A 27,222-nucleotide genomic window follows, 5' to 3' on the forward strand; every position below is an offset into this window, starting at 1 on the left:
TGCTGTCCCACCCGTGCCTCCCTCTCCTCCCACGCCTCCTGGGGATGACTTGTCTGGGGGTGAACCCATGCAGCTGGGGTTTGCTCGCCTGTCCGAGGGGGAGAGGGTACTCCGGAGACGCGAGGGCCGATGCATGTACTGTGGTCTCGGTGGGCATTTTCGGTTGGCATGTCCGAACCGTCCGGGAAACGCTCGCACCTGAGATCCTGTCGGGGGCAGATCTTGGGTGGAGTCTCCTCGTCCCCGGTTTCCCGTGTTGACAAACCAATGATCACTGTTGTCCTCTCCTGGGTCGGGGGCTCGGTGACGACCCAGGCGTTGGTGGACTCTGGTGCTGGTGGTTTGTTCATTGATAATGTGTTCGCTGCCGCCAATTCCATTCCTCTGCAGGCTCGAGGTTCCCCACTGGCTCTTGAGGCGAGAGACGGCAGACCCCTTCTGCCGCCACACGTGACTCATGAGACCCTTCCAGTGGGGATAGCCATTGGTGCCGTTCACAGAGAGTCGGTCTGCCTCCAGGTTATTTCGTCTCCACACTACTCGGTGGTCTTGGGGTACCCCTGGCTCCGGAAGCATAATCCGACTTTCGATTGGAGATCGGCCGAGATCCTCTCGTGGTCACCGCAGTGTGGGGCTAGTTGCATCCATGGGTCTGTCAAGTTGCTGTGTACTTCCTCGGACTCTCTGTTGCCTCCTGAATACGAGGAGTACCGGGATGTATTCGATAAGGTGCGCGCGGTTGCCCTACCTCCGCACCGCCCATACGATTGTGCCATAGAGTTAGAATCTGGTGCCGTTCCTCCTCGTGGCAAAGTCTATCCACTGTCGGTAGCGGAGAATGAGGCCATGGAGGAGTACGTGAGGGAGGCGCTTTCACGCGGACACATTCGCAAATCCTCGTCCCCGGCAGGGGCTGGATTTTTCTTTGTGAAAAAGAAGGGCGGTGAGTTGAGGCCTTGCATCGATCACAGGGGTCTCAATCGCATCACGATCAAGAACGCTTACCCGATACCCTTGATTTCCGAGCTGTTCGATCGCCTTAAAGGGGCCACGGTCTTTACCAAACTCGACCTGAGGGCGGCATATAACCTGGTAAGGATCAAGGCGGGCGATGAGTGGAAGACCGCGTTTAACACCAGGACCGGTCATTATGAATCCTTGGTTATGCCCTTTGGGTTGTGCAATGCGCCCGCAGTCTTTCAGGAATTCATCAATGATGTTTTCCGTGACCTGTTGCAGCAGTGTGTGGTGGTCTATTTGGATGACATCTTGGTATATTCTGAATCCATGGAGGCCCACATTCTGGATGTCAGACGAGTGTTGCAACGGTTACGAGAGAACAAGCTGTTCGGTAAGCTTGAGAAATGCGAATTTCACCGATCCCAGGTAACCTTCTTAGGTTACATCATTTCCGCTGAGGGGTTCTCCATGGATCCTGAGAAGGTTTCGGCTGTCTTACAGTGGCCCCAGCCCAGTGGTCTTCGTTCCCTGCAGCGCTTTTTGGGCTTCGCCAATTATTATCGGAAGTTCATCAGGGACTTTTCCATGCTAGCCAAGCCTCTCACGGATCTGACCAGGAAGGGCAGTAATTCCCAGGTCTGGCCGCTCGAGGCCATCCGAGCTTTTGAGGCTCTAAAGTCCGCCTTTGTGTCGGCTCCGATTCTGTCGCATCCCAACCCTGGGTTGCCCTTTGTCCTCGAGGTGGACGCGTCTGAGACGGGAGTAGGCGCCCTTCTGTCTCAGCGTAGAACACCAGAGGGTCCTCTGCTTCCTTGTGGGTTTTACTCCCGGAAACTGTCTTCCGCGGAGTGCAACTATCAGATTGGTGACAGGGAGTTATTGGCCATCGTGCAGGCCCTTAAAGAATGGAGGCACTTGCTCGAGGGTTCGGTGGTTCCGGTCCTCATCCTGACGGACCACAAGAATCTGACCTACCTTTCTGAGGCCAAGAGATTGACACCACGTCAGGCCAGATGGGCTCTGTTCTTGTCACGTTTTAATTACGTGGTCTCCTACCTACCCGGTTCCAAGAACATCAGGGCGGATGCCTTATCACGGCAGTACTCCGAGCTGTCCAGGGAGGAGTCGATTCCGACTTCGGTCATACCTCCGAATCAGATCTTGGCCGCCATTCGCACCAGCCTGACCTCTCCCCTGGGTGAGCAGATTTTGGCGGCTCAATCTGGTGCTCCCTCTGGGAGACCCAACGGCAGATGTTTTGTGCCTGAGGAGTTGCGCACTCGGTTGTTGCGAACCTACCATAACTCCAAGACCGCGGGGCATCCTGGAAAGAATCAGCTGTCCTGGGCTGTTTCACGTCTGTTCTGGTGGCCTTCCCTACGTTCCGACATCGCCGCATATGTAGCGGCATGCTCCGTTTGTGCCCAGAGTAAGTCCCCTCGGCACCTTCCGTTGGGCCTTCTGCAACCCATAGCCACCGGGGAGCGCCCATGGTCACACCTGGGGATGGATTTCATTGTGGACCTCCCTGCATCCCGAGGCCATACGGTCATTCTCATGATTGTGGATCGGTTTTCCAAAATGTGCCACTGTGTTCCTCTCAAGAAGTTACCCTCTGCACAAGAGTTGGCCACGATTTTTGCCAGGGAGGTCTTCCGGTTGCACGGTTTGCCCAAGGAGATTGTGTCGGATCGGGGGAGTCAGTTTGTGTCCAGGTTCTGGCGCGCCTTTTGCTCCCAGTTGGGGATTCATCTCTCCTTCTCCTCGGCCTACCACCCTCAGTCCAATGGGGCCGCAGAACGATCCAATCAGGCCTTGGAGCAATTCTTTCGTTGCTATGTCTCCGATCACCAAGACAATTGGGTTGACCTCCTGCCTTGGGCTGAGTTTGCCAGGAACACGGCGGTGAACTCTTCCTCTGGGACGTCTCCCTTCATGGCCAATTATGGGTTCCAACCTGCCGTGTTACCGGAGGTATTCTCTCCCCAGGATATTCCGGCTGTGGAGGATCACCTTTCCGTCCTACGTGCTTCTTGGGTACTGATCCAGAAGTCCCTTGAGGTCTCTGCGTGTATGGTTGTCCACCCGCAACCTCAACCTTCGAGTGCCCACTCCCAAGCTGGCGCCTCGCTTTGTTGGTCCCTTCCGAGTGCTTCGCAGGGTAAACCCGGTAGCCTATGCCCTTGCGCTTCCTCCTGGCATGCGGATCTCCAACGTGTTTCATGTCTCCCTGTTGAAGCCACTGGTGTGTAATCGTTTCACTTCCTCGGTTCCTCGGCCTCGTCCGGTCCAAGTGGGCAATCGTGAGGAGTATGAGGTGAGCAATATCCTGGACTCACGCCTGGTCCGCGGTCGGGTGCAGTTTTTGGTCCATTGGCGTGGTTATGGTCCAGAGGAGCGTTCCTGGGTTCCCTCCGCAGATGTCCATGCTCCTGCCTTGCTCCGAGCCTTCCACGCACGCTTCCCTCAGAAACCGTTCTTTACTCCGCGGAGGAGGGGCCCTTGAGGGGGAGGTACTGTCATGGTCTTACCTTCTTGCTGTTCTCCTTCGTTTGACATGTGCTGGCGGCCATCTTGGTTTCTGGGTTTCTTGTAGCCTCCCACCCTGCGGCTCCTCCTTCCCACTGGGAGGAGCTGGATGCCTGCTCATATATATAGGAGGTCTGTGGCTTCAGTTCCTTGCTTGGTCCTCCTGTGTTCACATGCTTCTAGACTGCTGCTGCTTCTGGTTCCTGATCCTGGTTTCGTCCGACTACCCTGCTGGTTCCTGATCCTGGTTTCGTCCGACTACCCTGCTGGTTCCTGATCCTGGCTTCGTCTGACTACCCTTCTGGTTCCTGACCTCTGGCTTCGCAAAGACTCTGCTTCGGTTTCGCCATCCGTTTGGACTTTTGCTTTACAGCTTTATTTTCAATAAAGCCTTCTTATTTTCACTTATCTCTTGTTGTACGTCTGGTTCATGGTTCCGTGACATAAATAGATAGATAGATATGAGAGATAATGAGACATAGACAGATAGATAACGTGATAGATAAGATAGATTACATAACATAGTAACATAATTTGTAAGCCTTAAAAAAAAGCCATCCATCCAGTTTAGCCTCTTATCCTGTAAGTTGATCCAGAGGAAGGCAAAAACCCCATGAGAAGCCAATTTTCCTCATTTTAGGGGGAAAGAAAATTCCTTCCCAACTCCAATTAGGCAATCAGAATAACTCCCTGGATCAACAACCTATCTCTAGTAACTATAGCCTGTAATATTATTACACTCCAGAAATACATCCAGGCACCTCGTGAACTCTTTTAGTGAGTTCACCATCACCACCTCCTCAGGCAGAGAGTTTCATAGTCTCACTGCTCTTACATTACGATAGATAAATAGATAGATAGATAGATAGATAGATAGGAGATGATAGATATATAAATAGATAGATAGATAGATAGATAGATAGATAGATAGATAGATAGATAGATAGATAGATATGAGATGATAGATACAGTTGCAAAAAAAGTATGTGAACCCTTTGGAATGATATGGATTTCTGCACAAATTGGTCATAAAATGTGATCTGATCTTCATCTAAGTCACAACAATAGACAATCACAGTCTGCTTAAACTAATAACACACAAAGAATTAACTGTTACCATGTTTTTATTGAACACACCATGTAAACATTCACAGTGCAGGTGGTGAAAGTATGTGAATCCTTGGATTTAATAACTGGTTGAACCTCCTTTGGCAGCAATAACTTCAACCAAACGTTTCCTGTAGTTGCAGATCAGATGTGCACAACGGTCCGGAGTAATTCTTGACCATTCCTCTTTACAGAACTGTTTCAGTTCAGCAATATTCTTGGGATGTCTGGTGTGAATCGCTTTCTTGAGGTCATGCCTCAGCATCTCAATCGGGTTTAGGTCAGGACTCTGACTGGGCCACTCCAGAAGGCGTATTTTCTCCTGTTTAAGCCATTCTGTTGTTGATTTACTTCTATGCTTTGGGTCATTGTCCTGTTGCAACACCCATCTGTTGAGCTTCAGCTGGTGGACAGATGGCCTTAAGTTCTCCTGCAAAACGTCTTGATAAACTTGAGAATTCATTTTTCCTTCGATGATAGCAATCCGTCCAGGCCCTGACGCAGCAAAGCAACCCCAAACCATGATGCCCCCACCACCATACTTCACAGTTGGGATGAGGTTTTGATGTTGGTGTGCTGTACCTCTTTTTCTCCACACATAGTGTTGTGTGTTTCTTCCAAACAACTCAACTTTGGTTTCATCTGTCCACAGAATATTTTGCCAGTACTGCTGTGGAACATCCAGGTGTTTTTGGACAGCAGTGACTTCCTCTGTGGTATCCTCCCATGAAATCCATTCTTGTTTAGTGTTTTACATATCGTAGATTTGCTAACAGGGATGTTAGCATATGCCAGAGACTTTTGTAAGTCTTTAGCTGACACTCTAGGATTCTTCTTCACCTCATTCAGCAGTCTGCGCTGTGCTCTTGCAATCATCTTTACAGGACGGCCACTCCTAGGGAGAGTAGCAGCAGTGCTGAACTTTCTCCATTTATAGACAATTTGTCTTACCGTGGACTGATGAACAGCAAGGCTTTTGGAGATACTTTTATAACCCTTTCCAGCTTTATGCAAGTCAACAATTCTTAATTGTAGGTCTTCTGAGAGCTCTTTTGTGCGAGGCATCATTCTCATCAGGCAATGCTTCTTGTGAAAAGCAAACCCAGAACTGGTGTGTGTTTTTTTATAGGGCAGGGCAGCTGTATCCAACACCTCCAATCTCGTCTTATTGATTGGACTCCAGTTGGCTGACACCTCACTCCAATTAGCTCTTGGAGATGTTATTAGTCTAGGGGTTCACATAATTTTTCCACCTGCACTGTGAATGTTTACATGGTTTGTTCAATAAAAACATGGTAACATTTAATTCTTTGTGTGTTATTAGTTTAAGCAGACTGTGATTGTCTATTGTTGTGACTTAGATGAAGATCAGATCACATTTTATGACCAATTTGTGCAGAAATCCATATCATTTCAAAGGGTTCACATACTTTTTCTTGCAACTGTATATAGATCGATAGACAGATTTATATGAAATGACATTTTATTTTGACCGACACTGCTATCAGTGTAGTTAAATAATTGTAGCCTTAAAGAAACCAGAAAATGTATTTTTTTATTTTATATTTCTATTCTATAATACATGAAGACTTTATTTCACCTGCACAGCTTTTTCTAACACCCTCTAGTTATTATACACGTAGATGATCAATGGTAATATACTGAAACTGCTGGGTATGGGAAAAGACCTGAGAAAATATTGAAAATCCATAAATAGTGTGTTTTCCTGATGCATCCTAGTCAATAGTAGATGTCATGGTATTTGCTGCAGTATAAAAAATGTAGAAGAGCCTTTGTTAGATGCTTTGTGTGCAACCTCTTTATTCGGGGTCATATGTTATTACTGTCAGCTAATGTATCTCTAATTTCTGTGTCTATATCTGCAAAGACTGACCAAATAATCTCTGTGGGTCGTTTTATAGAGATACATTTGGCAAGGAGGTGCTCATTATTCTGGTCAGCCAGCTTCCAAGACCACTGAAATCGGTGGCCAAAATGATTCAGAATTTTTGCACATATTTCCCACTTGACATTCCAAAATTCTGTCTGTTGTTCTATAGAAACAAACTGCAAGCTGTCAGCACTTGCTGTTGCTAAAGAGCCACAGGGACGGTGTGCCTTTATGTAGGCTCCCTGCTACTTTATCTGCTCAGAGGGACACATGGTCAGTTTATCATAGTCAGTGGCTGACTATGTGATATTTGGATGAAGCTGAGCAAATGATTCAAGAGACAAAGAACTACTTTATTAAGTCCCTGTTGATGTCTTCTGCAGGCCAAGAAGTAGACACATAGAGTGGCAGTTGGTTAAAATAACGGGAATATCGTACCTAAACAGGATATCACAAGTTGTATGTGTGTCTGTAGAGAGCATTCTTATTAATAACGAGAAAGAGAGAGGGGGCGGCACCAATGCTCCGGCTGGGTACACGAGGAGAGGGACGCTGTATGTGGCTGAAGAGGACCCACACGATCGGCGGTGCTCAGCTAGGAAGCGAGATGCAAAGATCACGGTAATGTAGAAAAAAAAATGAAATAGCGGCACTCACCCGTGTGGAGTAAAACCAGCAACTTTATTATACAAATGCTACATCAGGCAGGGGGCGGACAATTCAATACACACGCATTGATCAGCGGCGGCCGTTTCGCGCCAAATGCGCTTCTTCTGGCTGTGCGTCCAACGCACAGCCAGAAGAAGCGCATTTGGCGCGAAACGGCCGCCGCTGATCAATGCGTGTGTATTGAATTGTCCGCCCCCTGCCTGATGTAGCATTTGTATAATAAAGTTGCTGGTTTTACTCCACACGGGTGAGTGCTGCTATTTCATTTTTTTTCTACATTACCGTATTCTTATTAATAAAGTCCTGTGATTACAGCAGAATCTGCGCTGAGTTAAGTTGTTTGTAGGAGTGCACCAACATGAGATTAGAAGGTAGAAGTGATAAGTGTACTCTGAGCTAACTGGCTTGTGAACATAGTGACCATGACCAGCCTGCAGCTCCACTGCATCTCTAAAATGATAATGATTATGTTGTGGAAATTTTATTATTCGGACATTTTACTTTAGGATGTGTGTGTGTTTTTATAGTTTGTCATCTGTCTCCCTGTGTCTGATTTAGCCAGGGAGCGCTCTAGCAGAGGGTACTTTGGCTGAATCGGGACCAGTGGCAAAACCGTCAGTATGAAAACCTTCTCATTGGCTTGGAGAATTATCTGCTTTTAAGACATGCATATCTGCCTTGTCGGTATACTAGTACCGTATACTGACAATAGCTGTAGCAATGTCTCGAAGATAATTTCAAACCTATGGGAACCAGTCTTTATTAGATACTGATCACCTTTTAGCAGTATTGAATGAGGTCCATGCTGACAGTGATGGGGGGTGGGCGGCCACCTGGCTGATCAGACAATGGACATGACTCATCCTTCCTTATACAGGGATGGGGCGTGTGCATTGTCTGCCTGGCCACATTGATTGCCCCGCCCTGTCCTTTGACATCACTTCCTGCATGTTATAACTTCCTGTATCCTTGTCTTGGGCCAGCCCCTTTTACACCTTTTGTTAGTAAATAAAAGGTGAGCAGACTGAGAAGGGCGGGAGGAGTCGCTCAGAATTTTCAACCAAGATGGTAACAGATGTGTCTCTCTCTGACTGGGGCTGAGAGAAGGGTCTCACCTTTTTCCTTACACAAACTTTGATGCAAGCTGATTACAACTATTAATATTTACCACAACAGATTATAACTTTCTATTAGCTAATAAGAAGGGAGACACTTTCTAAAAACTGCATTACCAGCAACATGTGGCCAAACCCTTACCATTGTGGACTCTACCTAATCAAGATATCTATGATGAAAAAGAATTTACTCACTTCACAGTAGACAAATACATATAATAAGTCACCTTCTGTTTTTTTTTTCCTAGGGGACATTGAGCGATGCTCATTCATCAAGTATCACTATTCCTCAGCCACAATTCCCAAGAACCTCACTTATAATATCACCAAGACCATCCGGCAAGACGAGTGGCATGCTCTACGTAAGTACCTGGCACTTAACCCTAGTGTATGCCTAGCTTGTGTAGCTTGTTTTGTAGCTATTGGTGGTGGCAGTGTTGCACTAACTGCTCTTTCTCACTTGGGGTTTAAGAGAGCTGGTGTTAGGAGTTAATGGAAAAGGTGGTTCTTCCTGACTTGGGAGTTAAGAGCACCGGTGTTAGATTTGATGGAAAAGGTGGTTCATATTCTATTACTCTTTTTGTTACTTGGTTTTCTAGGGATTGTAAGATAATTTAAGAAGAAACTGGATGAAATTACGCTCAGTGATACTTAAAGTACCATAAAGGCAGGGCATATAGCTGCTATGTGGCCTGTGGTGGGAGCAGACTCAATACTTAACTGCTTTCTCCGCTTACCTTTAGCAGTCACAAGGGGGAGCTCAATGTATACAGATTTATGCAACCCCTATGGAGTTTAATACTAGCTGTATAAATCCATATGCAGTTAATTCCATCTAGTTCCCATGCTACAAATATCCTGTATCCACGGGCTAGGGAATAAGTTCAAGACTCGTCTATTTCCAGCATACCCATAGGGAGTGAGCTGTGACCATGCTCACTCTGCTACTTCATTCACTCATCAGGAACAAGACCCTTGTTCTCATGATTAGTGGGGGTACCAGCTAGTGTTGAGCACGAATATTCGAATAGCGAATTTTAATCTTGAATATCGGCACTTCGAGAATTTACGAATATTTAGAATATAGTGGTATATATTCGTAATGACGAATATTCGTCAGTTTTTTCCATCTGAACACATGATTCCTCCCTGCTTCTTGCTTGTGGGCCAATGACGTCATTGGCCCACAAGCAAGAAGCAGGGAGGAATCATGTGTTCACTTCAGATGGAAAAAAATGACGAATATTCTAAAAAACTAATATATAGCACTATATTCAATATAGTGCTATATATTTGTTTTTTAGAATATTCGTCATTTTTTTCCATCTGAAGTCATGATTCCTCCCTGCTTAAGTTGCTTGTGGGCCAATGAGTCATTGGCCCACAAGCAAGAAGCAGGGAGGAATCGTGTGGTCAGATGGAAAAAATTACAAATATTCTAAAAACGAATATATAGCACTATATTCTATAGGGCTATATATTAGTTTTTGACCCACGCCTGTATTGAGCGTGCAATATTCGCATATTACACGATCATTACCTTGCCGATTTTTGCGTAAAAAAAAAAGAATGTAGAATATAACAAATATACGAACTCGCGAATATATGACGAATATTCTACAAAATATTCGCGAAATATCACAAATTCGAATATGACCCCTGCCGCTCATCACTAGTACCAGCAATCAGTCCACCACCAATCAGATACTTATCCACAATCCCACGGATAAGGGATAATTTTGTATTGTATCTAAACCCTTCAAAGTGGTTTTCTGAGAATGCAATATTGATGACCCATACTCGGGCTAGGTCATCAATATCTGATTGGCGAAGATCCAACTCTCAGCTGCCCAGCCAAGTAGGCCAGCGATGTCACGTTTATTGGTCACATGGCCTATTTGCAGTTCAGTCCCATGCAAGTGAATGGGTCTGAGCTGCAACACTAAGCACAGCCACTATAAAATGTATGGCGCTGTGCTTGGTATTCTTTTAGGAGGCTGCAGCACTTACCATAGTGCCACTGCCCGTACAAACAGCTGACTGGCATGGTGGCGGTAGTCGGACACACATTGATCAGATACTGATGACCCGTTTTGAGCATAGGCAATCAATATTAAACTCCAGGAAAACCCCTTTAAATAGGTTGTCTGGTTTCCGATTTGGATGACGTATCCTCACGATAGGTCATCAGTATCGGTGGGGGTCCGCCTCCCAGCATTCCTGCCATTAAGAACGCACCGTTCCTGCCAGTGCTGCAATTCCTTCACTGTTTACCTGCTCGCCATCGATTTTGCAGCTGCGAGCCGGTGTAAATACAGCGCCTCAGTCATCAGTATTGGAAACTGGACAACCCCTTTAAGGCACATTAAAGCGTCTCTCATGTGTCCTAGCTTTCCTCTTGCAGGTGCTAGAGTTTTTTGCTACTGCAATTCTCAAGTGATTAATCCCAGAAGCAATTAATGTGACATAAATCAGATTCCTGATGATGGAAATTAAGAAAATCTGACTGCCTGAATTTGATGTCTTGGCATAGATTGTCTTCAAGACTAGTTCTTCTATTGAGAACTATTTAAAGAAGCTCTCTGGAAAAATGTTGATACACTGGTCCAGGTTTCCTAATTCTGAAGATGGCGTAAGCTTAGACCATCTGTGTAGACCTGCACCAGATTTATCACTGGGGCTCAGGCTGGACGGTAAATGTGGTGACACTTTGCTCTGACTCTATACCAACTTGGTTGGCTTACTCTGAGACAGCTTTTTACGCCAGAATCATGCCAAAGGCTAGCTAGGATTGGTCAAGACTCCTGCTTAGCAACAACAGTTTAACTCTATGCTTTCTGTTGTGTCTGTTGTGTCATTGAGCTTACCTTACATTATATAATGAATCTTAAAGGCACATTATCTTTTCTGCTTCTGTGAACACAATATATATAACAGTTATATGACATCCAAACATGAAGTCACTGTAAATAACTCTGCTTTTGTCTTTAATACACAAACATAGGAACTGTAATAAGGTTATTGACAGGTCTAGCTGTATAAACACAAGCTATATTCGCAACCTAGGACAGGTCTTAGCTGGCCAGCTACACAGGGTGGGTTATTATACTGTGTGAGGGGGCCATTATATTGTGTGAGTGCCCCTTAAAAGAATGAGTAGAATGAGTAGTGCGTCCCACACACAGTGTAATGATCCCCAGTGCCCCCCAATCAGTATGATTCCCCAATGACCTCCCATACAGTATAATGACTCCCAGTGACCCCTATACAGTATATTGAGGGTGACTAGGGATTATTATACTGTAGGGCGGTCACTATACTTTCTGGTGGGCACTGGAGGTCATTATACTGTGAAGGAGCCACAGGGGGACATGTCACTGTAAAAAGAATGCCACAAAGGGGCCCACTAAGATTTATCGCCCAAGGGCCCACATGAACCTGGAACCGGCCCTGCAGGAGATGTGACAGGTCAAATGTAAATCTTCATAATCATGTTGTAGACCCTTCTGTTTAAAGGGCACCTAACTTACTCTGTGAGTCTTGGGATGCCAAAAAAATAAAGGACCTCTGATAGAGTTAATTCTGCAGTGATGTCATTGCCATTTAGTTTAGATGATTGTAATACATTAAAGAATTCAATTTTCTTAGAGCAATATTTTAATCAGTTTACAACATCATCCTCATCCCCGGTACAAGACACATCCAATTTTCTATGGCACTTTCCAGCTTGTTATTGGTGAGTTTCAATTAGATTTCATTGTGGAATCTGTACAGATGCATAAGATAGAAGACATACCCATTTCTCAACCGTAGTCAATTCTGCCCCCCCCCCCCCCATTCTCGTCTCATTTTATCTTTACAATTTCCTCTAGTAAATCTGCTTTTAGAATCCACCTGTCTAATTAGAAGATCTTACATTAATAAACATTCTCTCGTCCTATCACCCCTCCCCCATCCCCTGGTCTCTGACTTCCACACACTTAATACGGATTTCAAATCTGGCAACTGAGACACACTAAACAATGTCCTTTCTCTGCTGTATTCCTCAAGGAGTCTGTGATATTTAATATAATTTAAGGGTTTCTTGTATTTCTTAGTTCAACGGAAGTTTAATTACTGATTTTAATAATAAGGTGTTAAATGGCTCAGACTAAAATAGATCAAAGGGAATTGGAGGAAATAGATCATTTTGGGTTCAAGTTCTTTTATGGATGATTTTAAAGGACCTATAGAGCTCAAATAATGAAAATACCGTACATGCAGCACAGAGAAAATATAATTTATTTTTTTAACTTTTAAAGGGGACACGTTTAATTTGCAAAAATTCTTGGGGCATAAAAAATATGCGTTACTGCCTATCTGAGATGTGATCCTTAAAGGGGTTGGTCAAGAATGGTCTGCTGGACCGGCAAAGGAAAGATGACTTACATGCTTCCCGATGCCGGCTCTCCGCTACTTCTCCTGCAGTCCTGCTATGCTCAGCTGGACTCCATTAATGTGAGCATCTGCTTTGACATTGCTGATGCCAATCACTGATGCGGCAGTGTCCGGCTCCCCTTACGTCATGACAATCGGTCATAGAACAGTCAGTGATTGGCCGCGGTGATATCAAATTGGATGTTGACATTGATGAAGCCCAGTGGAGCATCACAGGAGTGCAGGAGAAGGAGCTGGAAGCCGGCACTGGGAAGCAGTTAACTCATCTTTCTTTGGCCAGTCTGGCAGAATGAGGGGGTTTGCCAAACACTCCCCCTTTCTTGCACAACCCCTTTAAATATTATACAAAGTTAGAAAAAAAAGTTCTCACTTGCAGTACCCCATTTCAGCAAATTGTCAGTAAAATGCATTTTCTACTGACATCAAGGCAACATCGCCACCACCATCAATTATAATAATGACAAAACATTGATATTTCGAAATTTGGCGCACATTGTTGTATCTTAAGCCATGCCCCCTTTCTGAGCGAGGTGACATGCATTATTCTTTTTTGTGCGTTAGTTCCATAAATTAATCTAAAACTTGATGCCACATGCACTAGTGTGATTCGAAGGACTATGCTCACTAACATCTCTCACTCAGCATACAGGGCCACCAGCATACTTACTCTTCCCGCTGCTCCACGTTGCCTTCTGTTAGAGCCCATCCCTGCCTGTTCCTTGCTGCTCAATCCATTAGGTCAGATGTGCATTCGCCCTGCGTCTTATAGGGCCAGCACGTGCATGGCCAATCTTTCCCCATCCAATGGTAGCATTCCCTGGGCTTTATAGGGCATATTCCCCTATGACTGAACCATAGTTTTCCAGCTTGTCTAGTCCTGCGAAAGTGCGCTGTTTTGACCTCTCATGCCCACCCATGCCCAACATCTGCATGTTTACTGGATTACATACAGTTGAAACCAAAAGTTTACATACACTATATAAAAAGACACATATGCATATTTTTCTCAATATCTGACATGAAATCAGAATAAACCTTTCCTGTTTTTGGTCAATTAGGATTACCATAATTATTATTGTCAAATGGCAGAATAATGAGAGAGAATGTTTTAAGACATTTTTATTACTTTCTGCCATGTCAAAAGTTTATATACACTAAGATTACTATGCCCTTAAACAATTCTGGACTGCCCATATGATGATGTCATGGGTTTGGGAGCTTCTGATAGGTTTGTTGGCAACATCTGAGTTAATTAGAGACACACCTGTGGATGTATTTAAATGCACACCTGAAACACACTGCTTCTTTGTGTAGCATCATGGGAAAGTCTAAAGAAATCAGCCAAGATATCAGGAAGAGAATTGGGCACTTGCACAAGTCTGGCTCAACCTTGGGTGCAATTTCTAGATACCTGAAGGTGCCTCGTTCATCTATACAAACAATTATACGCAAGTACAAACAAGATAGGATTGTCCAGCCATCATACCGCTCAGGAAGGAGACGGGTTCTGTGTCCCAGAGATGAACGTGCTACAACATGTGCATATCAACCCAAGAACAAAAGCAAAAGACCTTGTGAAGATGATGGCGGAAGCTGGTAAGATTGTGTCAATATCCACAGTGAAACGAGTGCTGTATCATCATGGGCTGAAAGGCCACTCTGCCAGGAAGAAGCCATTACTCCAAAAGAAACATAAAAAAGCCAGATTAATGTTTGCAAATGCACACAGGAACAAAGACCTACATGTCTAGAGACATGTCCTGTGGCCTGACGAAACTAAAATTCAACTTTTTGGCCATAATGACTATCGTTACGTTTGGAGGAAAAAGGGAGAAGCTTGAAAGCCTAAGAACACCATCCCAACTGTGAAACACGGGGGTGGCACCATCATGTTGTGGGGTTGTTCTGCTGCAGGAGGGACTGGTGCACCTCACAAAATAGATGTCATCATGAGAAAGAAGATTATGTTGAAATACTGAAGCAACATCTCAAGACATCAGCCAGGAAGTTAAAGCTGGGGCGGAAATGGGTCTTCTAAATGGACCGTGACCTGAAGCATACTGCCAAACTGGTTACAAAGTGGCTTAAGGATAACAAAGTCATTGTTTTGGAGTGGCCATCACACAGCCCATCACATCACAAAGCCCTGATACATCTGTAATGCATTGCCTGTTAGTGTATTACACTAAGTAATACACTAACAGGTTGCCTAGGAGACCCAGCCTGGGACTGGATCTCCTGGGCACCCGTAGAAGGCAGGTCCCGATGCTGTGCAAGGCATTGGGCAGCCTCTGCCCAGCATCGGGCTGCCTTCTCACCCATTGGGTCCCCGCCACAGCAGCGTGGGGACCCGATTGGAACATGCCGCGGCATAGAAGGGGTTAATGTGCCGGCATCAGTGTTTTCACCGATGCCGGCACATACAGCAGGGGTCCAGCTAACGGGAACACCCAGTCCCCTGCAGCTGATTGGGCGGGCGCAGCTCCTGCACCCGCCCAATCAGCGGGCCGTAATAGCACGGCGCTGGGCGGCAAGTCACGTCCCGCTGCGCCGTACTATTACGCCGCTGGTCGGGAAGGGGTTAAGGTCGTTGGTACCAAATATTAATGAAATGTATGTAAACTTTTGACTTTGCAGAAAGTAATAAAAATGCCTTAAAACATTATCTCTCTTATTATTCTGGCATTTGGCAAATAATAATAATTATGGTAATCCTAATTGACCGAAAACAGAAAAGGTTTATTCTGATTTCATGTCAGATATTGAGAAAAACATGCATATGTGTCTTTTTATATAGTGTATGTAAACTTCTGGTTTCAACTGTAGTTACATATAGTTACAAAGTTAATACTGTTGAAAAAAGACATAAGTTCATTAAGTTCAACCAAGGGATAGGTGGGGATGTGAATCCCAGAAGCAAGTGAGACTCAGATTTCTACACATTTTTATAAGCATTAATGTCCTTTACTTTTAAAGAGGACCTTTCGCCTCTCCTGACATTCCCGTTTTAATAGCTTCATGCATTCCCCATGTAATAACAGTTCTGGAGCATCTATTCTTATAGCTCTATGTTGTGATGTTCCTTTATTATTTCTACTAGAAGATATTAATGAATTGCTATTAGCCTTCAGTAAGGGTACAGAGGGGTGGAACCTGCACAGTCTGAAAATGGCAGCACTGATTGGATAGAGTGAGTCTGTGCAGGTACACCCCCACTACCCCCCCCCCCCCAACTGGTAGAGTCATAAGAATAGATGCTCCAGAACTGTTATTACATGGGGAATGCATGAAGCTATTAAAACAGGAATGTCAGGATCAGTGACAGGTCCTCTTTAAGAATTCATCTAAAGCCTTTTTAAAACTGTCCACTGTTCCTGCTGTGACCACGTTCTGAGGAAGTCTATTCCACAGATTCACAGTTCTTACAGTAAAGAAGTTTTGATGCTTCTGGAGACTGAACTTTTTCTTCTCTGGTCGAGGGCATTTGACATGGAACAGTTTTTTACCATATTTTTTGTACGGCCCATTTATATATTTGCATAGGTTAATCATGTCCCCCCTTAGACATCTCTTCTCAAGACTAAATAGATTTACGGTAATTCTTTTCATCTTTCTTAATAACTAAGACCCTCCATGCCTCTTATCAGTTTAGTCGCTCTCCTCTGTACTTTTTCTAGGTGCAGTGCGTCCTTTCTATGTACTGGTGCCTCTATGGACTGGTGCCCAGAACTGGACTGCATATTCCAGATGAGGACACACCAGCGCTTTGTAAAGTGGTAATATTACATCCCTGCCCCGCGAGTCCCTGCCTCGTTTAATGCATGACAATATCCTGGTGGCCTTAGAAGCAGCTGATTGACATTGTGTGCTGTAATTTAATCTGCCATCCACAAGGACGCCCAAATCCTTATCCATAAGTGACTCTCCCAGTGTTACATCACCTAGGACATATGAAGCACGGAGATTATTACTACCAAGATGCATAACTTTACATTTATCCACATTGAACCTCATTTGCCAAGTTAATGCCCAATCACTCAGAGTGTTCAAGTCAGCTTGTAGTTTGTGGACATCTTCCATAGACCGTACAGTTCTACACAGCTTAGTGTCATCTGCAAAAATAGCAGCACTGAACCTTGGGGTACACCACTTATAACCCGGGACCATTCTGAATAGGAATCATTGACCACAACTCCCTGGACACGGTCCTTCAACCAGTTTTCAATCCAATTACAAACTATACTTTCCAAGCGTATAGTCCTTACTTTACCGATTATCTCTGTGCTTCCTGCCCTAGACCTTGCCTGATCTCTGTGCTGCATGCCCTAATTTGCCCACCATACTTCATGAATTATGCCCATCCTGACCTTGGCTTGTCCACCGACCATGCTCTTGCCTATCCCCTTGGTGCAGTGCACCCGTGTCTCTTGACCCACTTGGGTCAGCAGTTTTACTTATAGGAAGATAGCACTAAAAAAATAAAAAAATAAAAATGTATTCACATATAAAGGGTTAAAAGGCTATCTGCCTACTAAATGTAGTATAACACTTCGTATAGAGGGTAGGGATTACTTGCGCGTAAAGAGCCCTCAGTTTGCTTGACTGCCAACACCTGCACAACTCGCTGCCCTGAGATTAGTGGATACATCCATTCGTCCACCTTGCTCACTTTAATCAGCGGCAATGTGGCACACCATCAATCACTCAGATGATAGAGGAGGATTGTGCATACAGGCACACCTATAGCACTCGCTTAGTGCCATCTGCAGCAAACTCCAGATTCCCGTAGGATGGTGAAAACATGAGAACCAGGACTAGGCATCCACCTTGACAACATGCTGAGTAACCCCAAGCCCAATCCATTCAGCAGGCACAGTGGGTCCACACCTACTGCATGTAACCAAAAATGTGCCAAAATCTAGGTGCAATCAGATTAGAAAATGTGGCCCAGTGTACATATAGTATATACGGTATATACTATCGAAAGTATATTTGCACTATAAAACATACAAGTAATCTGTCTGTTTTATAATAATCTAAGATAGATAGATAGATAGATAGATAGATAGATAGATAGATAGATAGATAGACAGATGATAGATAGATAGATAGATAGATAGATAGATAGATATGAGATAGATAGATAGATAGATAGATAGATAGATAGATAAATAGATAGATATAGATAATAATTAGTCCCATCATACATTCTAAATATAGTGAGAGATAAGACTGGATAGAGATAACTTTACATAGAGCCTGCAATAATGGAATGAGGACAGAGCACCCATGGTTCTCCCTGCACTGGATCCAATCAAAACAGTTGTTTGTCTTCAGCTCATGTCTAGTGCGAAAATCTTCAAAGGTGAATTCTGCAGAGCCGAACTGCCTCTGCCATACACAGGATATTAATAGCCCCCCTGATCTCGCAGCCTGCACCATTGATCCTTAAAAATTGAAAAACGATTCCGCTGAAGGAGCAGGGGATGATTGACAGGCGGGTTCTGAGACAGACATACAGCGGAATTCAGAATGGAAGCGGTAGAGTCTTTGGGAAGCTTTTTACTTCTGCAAAGTGAATTCCTGTCTAGACATTTGTTTACTTCTTTGCGCATGTGATTTGCTCGGTCTTTTGGGGTTTCTCATGTTATGATCTTCTTTGCCTGAGGTGGTAACCTAGAAGGAGAATAACCGTGTAACTCTTCGCACTGAATTCAAGCACCTGGTATGGAAATAAAATGTCAAGCAGAGGGCACTGCCATTTCCATTATTTAAGGTTGCGTGATAGTATAAGCAATATTTCATTTTATCACAAAGAAAAAATGTCGATTTTTTTTTATCCCCAACTCCATTATGCAGTATGTTACCCAACTAGGATAGTAAAACTTTTACTAACTTATATGGAAACACCTGGTAGCGGCCTTAGGGTCCATTCACACATCCGTAAGTGTTTTGCGGATCCGCAAAACACGGACACCGTCAATGTGCGTTCCGCATTTTGAGGACCGCACATCGCCGGCACTTAATAGAAAATGCCTATTCTTGTCCGCAATTGCGGACAAGCATAGGACATGTTCTATTTTTTTCGGGATCGGAATTGCGGACCCAGAAGTGCGGGTCCGCATTTCCGAATCCGGGCCGCATAGAAATGAATGGGTCCGCAATTCCGTTCCGCAAAATGCGGAACGGAATTGCGGACGTGTGAATGGAGCCTTAGTGGTTCCCCTGCAATGAAGTCCAGAACCCTGTACAGGGGTTAAAGGGTGAAAACCAGGGGTGCCACTTAGATAAAGCCCTTCGGAGTAGCCTTAAACGAAACCTGTTCAAGCAACACAGCGGATCCACATCTGCTTTGTAACATTATTTTAGCATTAAACTTCAATTTTATAAAAAAATGTATGCTCGAACATTTTATATTAATTATTTATTTATTTTTACATTAAAATGAATGCAAGCCCAAACAAACAAAAACTATACTACCTACTGCATATTGTAGATTATATTCTATAGAAGTAAATGGGCAATTTTTTTTCTTTCCACTACAAAAACTGTATTAAAAAAAAAAAGACTGTTGTATTAAAAAAAAAAAAAAAAAAACTGTACCCATAAATGAATAAAGGAGACGAATGTGATGAGAAAGGTATCCAGATATCAAAATTATTTTTAGGAGTAAGCAACACCTCCCTGTACATTCCAGTATTGGGTCATAACCTCGTCCATGTCCCCTGCCCAAAACCAGGTCAGGAGATTGTAGCCATGAAATCAGTAAGATGGAACCACTTCACAGAGACCCCTATCATAAAACTGGATAGGGGGTCTCACAAGTCTCACACAGACTAGAACTCTTAGATGGGTCAGGAAAAGACTAGTGTCCTTTCCAGGTGAGGTCACACATGAAACCCCTATCAATGAAATACGTGGCCTAATCCATATTTGGGCCACGTGCATCCATGCTTCCACGGTATCAAAATCAAATAGATCCCTGCTCAGTAACAGGGAGCAATTAGATAACGCCAGCTATCCTGCCATTACCTCCAACATGTTTAGTACGCACGTGTGGATGGAGATGATATGAAGTTGCTAAGGAAGGATGGGGGGGGGGGACCTACGGATCCTTTTTAACAAATGCATGGAGAAAAGCAAACGGTCATTTCTTTGGGGATCACTAGTTTGATGAACTGACCAATATTTCTGCTTCCCCAGGCAACCGGACTTTTCCGTCGCGTAACGCAAAGTTTTGTTTTTATCCTTTTTATGTTACAAGCGGCTATTTTGCACTGTATGTATAAGTCTGTATATTTTATGTTATATTTTCTATGATAACCCCAATGTTTCTACACACTGTTCTTTTTTTAATATTAACACTTCACTTTAATAAGAGCCTTCTTGTGTTCTAACGAATCCATGACCTATATTGCTTTATTAACCTGTGAATGCTAGCAGTTGTAGAGTGTACTTAGGTGTTATTTTATGCAAGGTGTCTCATCAGCCTGATATGACGAGTGGTGGCAGCTAAGATTCATTGGTTTCAGATGATGGAGTGCTGACAGAGGGAGGTCCAGCGTGACCATGCAGGCTCCCCTCCTGAATCTAAGTCTGTGATCCTGACAGCAAATATAAGAAATTTTGTGATATATCTCATCAAAGAAAGATGCTTCCTTCGCCTCTTATCAGACTCATCCTCTTCTTCCCCCTCTTCATTAACTCTTAATTCACCATTCAAATCCATCTTCAGTGAAGAGGGATTACCTGCTCACTGAAGAATCATATTACATTTAACTCTGTGCAGAGGGGAGGTGGAGAAGGAGGGGGAAAAAAGGAAGGGCTACTGGAGACAGGCAGAGAGACTGACAGAGACTGCTCCTGACTAGTGATGAGCGGCAGGTGCCATATTCGATTTCGACGAAATTCGCGAATATTCGATAGAATATTCGTTTTATATTTGTTGAAATCGAATATTCGTCATTATTCTTGTTATCGCGATTAATTTGCGATTTAAATAATTGCGTATTGCGATTTTAACTTAAAGGCTACTCTCCTATTGAAATAGCAATGCGATTAATTCAAGTTATAATAATCGAATTTCGATTTTAACTTAGCACTGCTATATTCCATATTCTAGCAGTGCTAAGTTAAAAATCGAAATTCGATTATTATAACTTGAATTAATTTTTTATTGTTATATTTTTTTCTTTCCCACTTCCCTAAAGTTGTTCTTACCTGTCCTTTGGATTCCTGGCTTCCTGGCTGCTCCAGTCAGTGCCCGTTGCCGCTTCTGCCGACTTCCATGCTCATGGAGCGTCCCCATCACCATGGGAACGTCTCCATATACTAGAATGTACTGTCGGATTTGAGAATTACGTTAAAAATCGCAATTCGATTATTTCAAGTTATAATAATCGAATTTCGATTTTAACTTAGCACTGCTATATTTAATTCTAGCCTAATATGGAATATAGCAGTGCTAAGTTAAAATCGAAATTCGATTATTATAACTTGAATAATCGAATTGCGATTTCAACTTGGACCTGGTTTACTATGGTTGGCTTGGTAGAATTAGCGAATATGACGAATGTATTCGTCATATTCCACAAAACGAATATAACGAATGTATTCGTCATATTCCACAAAACGAAGATAACGAAGTATTCTGCATCTTCGTTTTAGCTACCTATTCATCAACTTCGCTAATTCTAGCAATCATATAGGAAAGTTTACTATAGAGACAGCTAAATTTAATTCTCTATGCGATTATATTACTTTGCTTTTTTTTATAAATAGAATAATTATAATAATTATCAGGTATTATAATTATTCTATTTATTTTTTAAAAAAAAGCAGTCATATAATCGCATAGCAAATTAAACTTAGCTGTCTCTATAGTAAACTTTCCTATTTGATTGCTAGAATTAGCGAAGTTGATGAATAGGTAGCTAAAACGAAGATGCAGAATACTTCGTTATCTTCGTTTTGTGGAATATGACGAATACATTCGTTATATTCGTTTTGTGGAATATGACGAATACATTCGTCATATTCGCTAATTCTACCAAGCCAACCATAGTAAACCAGGTCCAAGTTGAAATCGCAATTCGATTAATTCAAGTTATAATAATCGAATTTCGATTTTAACTTAGCACTGCTATATTCCATATTAGGCTAGAATTAAATATAGCAGTGCTAAGTTAAAATCGAAATTCGATTATTATAACTTGAAATAATCGAATTGCGATTTTTCACGTAATTCTCAAATCCGACAGTACATTCTAGTATATGGAAACGTTCCCATGGTGATGGGGACGCTCCATGAGCACGGAAGTCGGCAGAAGCGGCAACGGGCACTGACTGGAGCAGCCAGGAAGCCAGGAATCCAAAGGATAGGTAAGAACAACTTTAGGGAAGTGGGAAAGAAAAAAATATAACAATAAAAAAAATTAAAAAAAAATTCAAGTTATAATAATCGAATTTCGATTTTAACTTAGCACTGCTATATTCCATATTAGGCTAGAATTAAATATAGCAGTGCTAAGTTAAAATCGAAATTCGATTATTATAACTTGAAATAATCGAATTGCGATTTTTCACGTAATTCTCAAATCCGACAGTACATTCTAGTATATGGAAACGTTCCCATGGTGATGGGGACGCTCCATGAGCACGGAAGTCAGCAGAAGCGGCAACGGGCACTGACTGGAGCAGCCAGGAAGCCAGGAATCCAAAGGACAGGTAAGAACAACTTTAGGGAAGTGGGAAAGAAAAAAATATAACAATAAAAAAAAAAAAAAAGAATATTCGAAATCTCGAATTTATATCACTATATTCGAAATATTCACGAATTAGCGAAGTGCCGATATTCACGAAAAAAATTCGATATTCGAATATTCGCGCTCAACACTACTCCTGACTAGATGTTTTACTGTCTTATTTCACTGCTGGATTCACATCTAAATTGCTCAGTACTGCAGGACAATATCCTACATTGGCGCTGCTGCTTCTGAGGGTGTGCTATAGAGAGTTACAAAAGCAGGATCTCCTTTTTCTCCATGTGTAGTCTATGGGCAGACATGAAACCAGCTACTCTCCTCCCACTAGCTGAGAAACAAAAGTTATCATACAGACAGATTACAAAGGGAAAAACTGCTAAAATACCGCCAGGTACAAGTCATATAATGGCTAGGAATAATGTACACCTGCACACATGTACAACGTATTCTAAAAAAAAAAAAAATGTTGAAACAAGCTACACTTCAGACACAGATTGATTTGAAAAAACGACATGACCTATTGCATTTATATATTTTATTTTGGTTTTTTTTTTGTAGTGTTACATTTTACCATATAATACAATAGATAATTTATCCACTTCTCCTTATATCAGGGTGTGGAGTGCATAAACAATACAAAAAAAATATTTTTACGCCATTACAAATGACATTATTTTACTTCAAAGGAAGAGTTAGGCCTTCAAACCACCACTAACCCATTATTCAGGATGCTGACAGCTTCACAATAATGTTCTTCTATATTCTGCTATTTTTGCTATAACACAAAAAGATAATGGGTAGATTTATCAAACTGGTATAAAGGAAAACTTGCTTAGTTGCCAATAGCAATCAGTCAGATTCCACTTTTCATTTTCCAAAGGAGCTGTGAAAAATGAAAGGTGGAATCTGATTGAGTGCTATGGCCAACTAAGCCAGTTTTCCTTTACACAAGATTCGATAAATTGTCCCCAATTTGTTTTCAGATGCCTGAAAGGAGTCACAGAGGAGGAGCCTCTCTCCTGAAAAGTCATTGTGCAGTGACGGAAGGTATACTGGCCTCAGCTTCACCTGCTTATGGATGCCACCGGAAGTGGCTTGTGATATGTACCTTGTCTATTGAACGTCAGTCAAGCCTGGAGCTGGACCGGCCAGTGTGACACTGAGGAGAGCGACTCCATCCCCATGATTCTTTATAGGCATTTTTTGTGTTATGGTGCCCTTTAATATTATCACTAATGTTTGTCCGTATTACTCCCCTCAGCCATAGAACGAGTTAATGTCTTTTTATGTATTGGCAACCAGACCTCGTGAAATGTTTATGTACTGAATCCTCCAGGTGTCTGCGTCCAGGATCCCACGCATTTATCTGCAGACATTTTATTATTTTATGGAGAGGATAGAAGAACAAGGGAGGAGTAAAATTGACTTAAAAAAATATTTCCTTCACTTTGTTTAGTGTTTGCAGCTTCCACATATAATAAAATGTGTTATTTGTTTTTGCCAGTAAAATGAGCATTGCTGTGAGGCTCTTTCCAGACTGCGTTTAAGTGACCCAGCTACTCTATGGGCCACTGCATACATCAAACAGATTCATAGGCCTCCATTTCCTGGACAGAGGTCAAAAGAGTCTTCTTTTGGCCTCCATTTGGCCAAAATACATAAGGATTTCCTTTTGCTGTGCTATTCCATACAGAGGCATCCACTAAAAACATCCTACGCAGACACATTTGAAAGTAGTAGTCACATAGATACCTCGAAATATGGGGGTACATAGCCAAATAATTTGAGGGCCCTCTGGTTATACTTCCACAAGGTCATCCAGTGGCATAACCAGGGTTCTTAGAAGTGATATGGTTGATTCAAGAGGGGGTATCATGTTTTGCCAGAAAAATTTTAACCACAGGCACATCATATCCACAAAGCCTCTTATGCAAGTCACCAGGTCCTCATGCCTGTGTACCCTCACAACAGTCATTGTGCCTCCATCATAGCCAAGATCCCACCATAACATCCACAATGGCCCTTCATGAGACCAGGAAACACACACCTTTCGCCCTGGGATGCACAACCTCTTGCCTGACGTTTGGTGCTCTTCTCCTCCTGCCAAATGCATCACAGCTCCAATGTCAGTGACTTACACCTCAGGCCTAGGCCCATGAAAAAGTGGTGGCCAGCCCTACACCAGAGGATCACAAACAGATGGCCAGTCGTGAACCAATGCCTATAAGGGCCTACATTTTAATTGAGTGAAGACTATAGTTACCATTACATTTTCCATTTGTGATATACCGCTAGCATACTCCATGGCGTTGTTCAAAAATTTTTAACTATCCTATCAGTCCTTGTCCCCAGTAGGACTCCTAATCAATTTATCTATCTCAGACAAACATTGGGACCAGTTCCCAAAAGCAAAGGGTTAACCACTGTGTTTTTGGAGTGTGGAGTGGAAAAGAAAACCGAGAACAGGGAAGAAACCCATCTAGACCAAATCCACTTTTTTTGGTTTTAATAAAACTTTATAAAAAAAAAAATACAAATTCAACCTAGACAGTCCATGCTGGCACGTTTTTTTATTTTTATAGTGATCCTTAGTATATAATATCATCTGTTCTTCTCTAGACCAAGATGACCTTTGTTTTTATATCTCTGGTTTTTATTTTTTTCAACACTGCCTTAAAGCAAAATGTGTCAGTAATTCCTCATGTCAGTAATTCACACTGCTTGCTACCCACTAAGTGATTTTAAAATTACAGCCTGGTTCCTCCACATTTATTTAGTTAGTGAGAGATTTATACCACAGGCTACGTGGTTATTACGGGGAAAAAAATGTGTCTTTATTTGTTCCTAAGCCTTTAATCCATTTACTGGGAGGACTGTAACCATCTCTTTTATCCCGACCGAAATTATAATTAAAAAAGCTTTTAATAATTTCCCAGAGCCCCTGACTGAGGTCCCTCTTGGTAGAGGGATGGGATGGACAAGGGAACCTCAGATAAAGTGTTCACATTTGTAAGTAAAGAGATAAGGGAAGGAATCCCAGGGGAATGAAGAAAGCAGGATATAGAAAGTTATATCCTTCTGTCAACTGCGGAAAGTCATTAATCTGCAGTAAGAACATACACATAGTGTAATTAGTTTTACTCACCTTTGCAGAGTTTATCTTTCTTTGCCTTCTTGCAGCTTCCCTTAAAGACCCCCGTACACATTAGTATATTGTCAGGTGAACCTGCCAAGAACGGCGGGTTTGGCCAACAGTCTAATGTGTGTGTGGAGCTCCCGACTCTCAGCCTGATTTCAGGGAAAAGAAGAATGGGGCCAAGTGAATATTTCCACACAATCCTTTTGTTCTCCCAGGAGATAAGCCACCTCCAGAAGTATCTGACAGCAGGTCTATCCTCTCTCCCCATTGAGCACTTATAGATTTTTGACCAGGTCAGGTTGTTTAGCAACAACTCTTGTCATAGTCTCAGTGACCACCATTTGGGAGCATGTATTGAGGTAATCTCAAGATTATATGAAGGAGATCACCCAAAATTTAACCTGGTGGCCACTTGCATAAACCCAAAAAGGATGACATCTTAGACTACACTTTTCCTCGTTAAGTCACACCTATTAATCAAACTAAGCCACGTCCATCTCACAGTAGTGGTGGTGGCAAGAAAAGAGGGGGCAGAGTGACTAACTGTCCTCCGAAGACCTTACGGCGAGCTGCGAGCGGGCCTACCTTGCTTCACTAACCTTCAGTCAGTAAAGTTCCATTCAGGGGGCGGGGTGCACATAGCGGCATGACGTAGGGGTGCCGCGCTCCTCCTCTGGCTGCCCTCTCCTCTCTCTCCCCACCTCGCTCCTGGATGTGAAGGAACGCCGATCCCAGACCAGACCAGCCCTGGCTAATCGAGCCTAGATGGGACCGAGAGCAACCTCCAGACGTGACCTCCCTGATGTGACCTGCCCCTGGCTGCTTCGTCCTGCCGTCTGCCGCGATCTGCTTTGATGCAGGATTAACAGTGCTGTCTGTTACTTTCCCTGAGCGGTCTCCCGCGGCTCAAAGTGACCTGCTGCCTGCCGCTTCATCCTGCCGCCCGCCGCTGCCTTACGGTACCTGCCTTGATCCACTGCCTGCCTGCGGCCCGCTGTATGGTATCTGCTCTGCCCCTTGTTCACTGCCGGCTGTGACCCGCCACACGCTGTTTTTTGCCTCTGATCGGTGGTATCCCTGTGTTTGCCTGCATGTGGTCTGCTGCCTGCGAGGTATTGGGGGCGCTGGAGCTGGTGAGCCTGCTGGGTTGCTGAGCTGCGGTGTCCGTGGGTGGAGTAGAGAGCCTGGGTTTGGTGTCCGGTGGGTGAATTTGGAGATATCTCTCGTTTCATTAACACACTAATATTCTTGGGGAGATGGCAGTGGTCTGGTGTTGTTAGCGGGGGGCCTTGTGAGGACGGGGTGTACTATAATCCACGGATTTTCTGTGGCCCTTGTTGGATTTCCGTGGGTGCTGGTAGCTGTATGCCTCGCTGTGGGCATTGGAGCTGGGCCCTGGGAACTGAAGGAACTTAAGGAACGGTTCCCCCCCCCCTTTTTTTTGCTATAGATGAAGCGACAAGGCCCAAGAGGATCTCTTTCCACGGATGGACGTTAGGCCTCCCTTTATCTACTCTATGTGGATGGGCTGACCCTTTGAAAATTGCAGTCGTCAATGGGAAACTGACTTGGGCGCTTTTTGTTATTATAGTGGGGTGCCTGAAAAATTGT

At 43.5% G+C, this 27,222-nt stretch overlaps 2 protein-coding genes across 3 annotated transcripts in view; both read left to right on the forward strand.

Moving 5' to 3' along the window:
* LOC121005778 (E3 ubiquitin/ISG15 ligase TRIM25-like) overlaps positions 1-27,222 on the forward strand; it is a 965,623-nt gene that overhangs the window by 197,335 nt on the left and 741,066 nt on the right. The window lies entirely within an intron of this gene.
* The window catches only part of TMEM178B (transmembrane protein 178B), a 278,157-nt gene continuing 258,449 nt past the window's right edge, over positions 7,515-27,222 (forward strand). The window contains exons 1-2 of the mRNA XM_040434536.1: positions 7,515-7,527; positions 8,520-8,633. Of these exons, the coding sequence (XP_040290470.1) occupies positions 7,515-7,527; positions 8,520-8,633 (127 nt within the window). The remainder of the gene's footprint in view (positions 7,528-8,519; positions 8,634-27,222) is intronic.

The sequence above is a fragment of the Bufo bufo genome, chromosome 1 (genome assembly GCF_905171765.1).
Source record: "Bufo bufo chromosome 1, aBufBuf1.1, whole genome shotgun sequence".
Classification (NCBI taxonomy): Eukaryota; Metazoa; Chordata; class Amphibia; order Anura; family Bufonidae; genus Bufo; species Bufo bufo.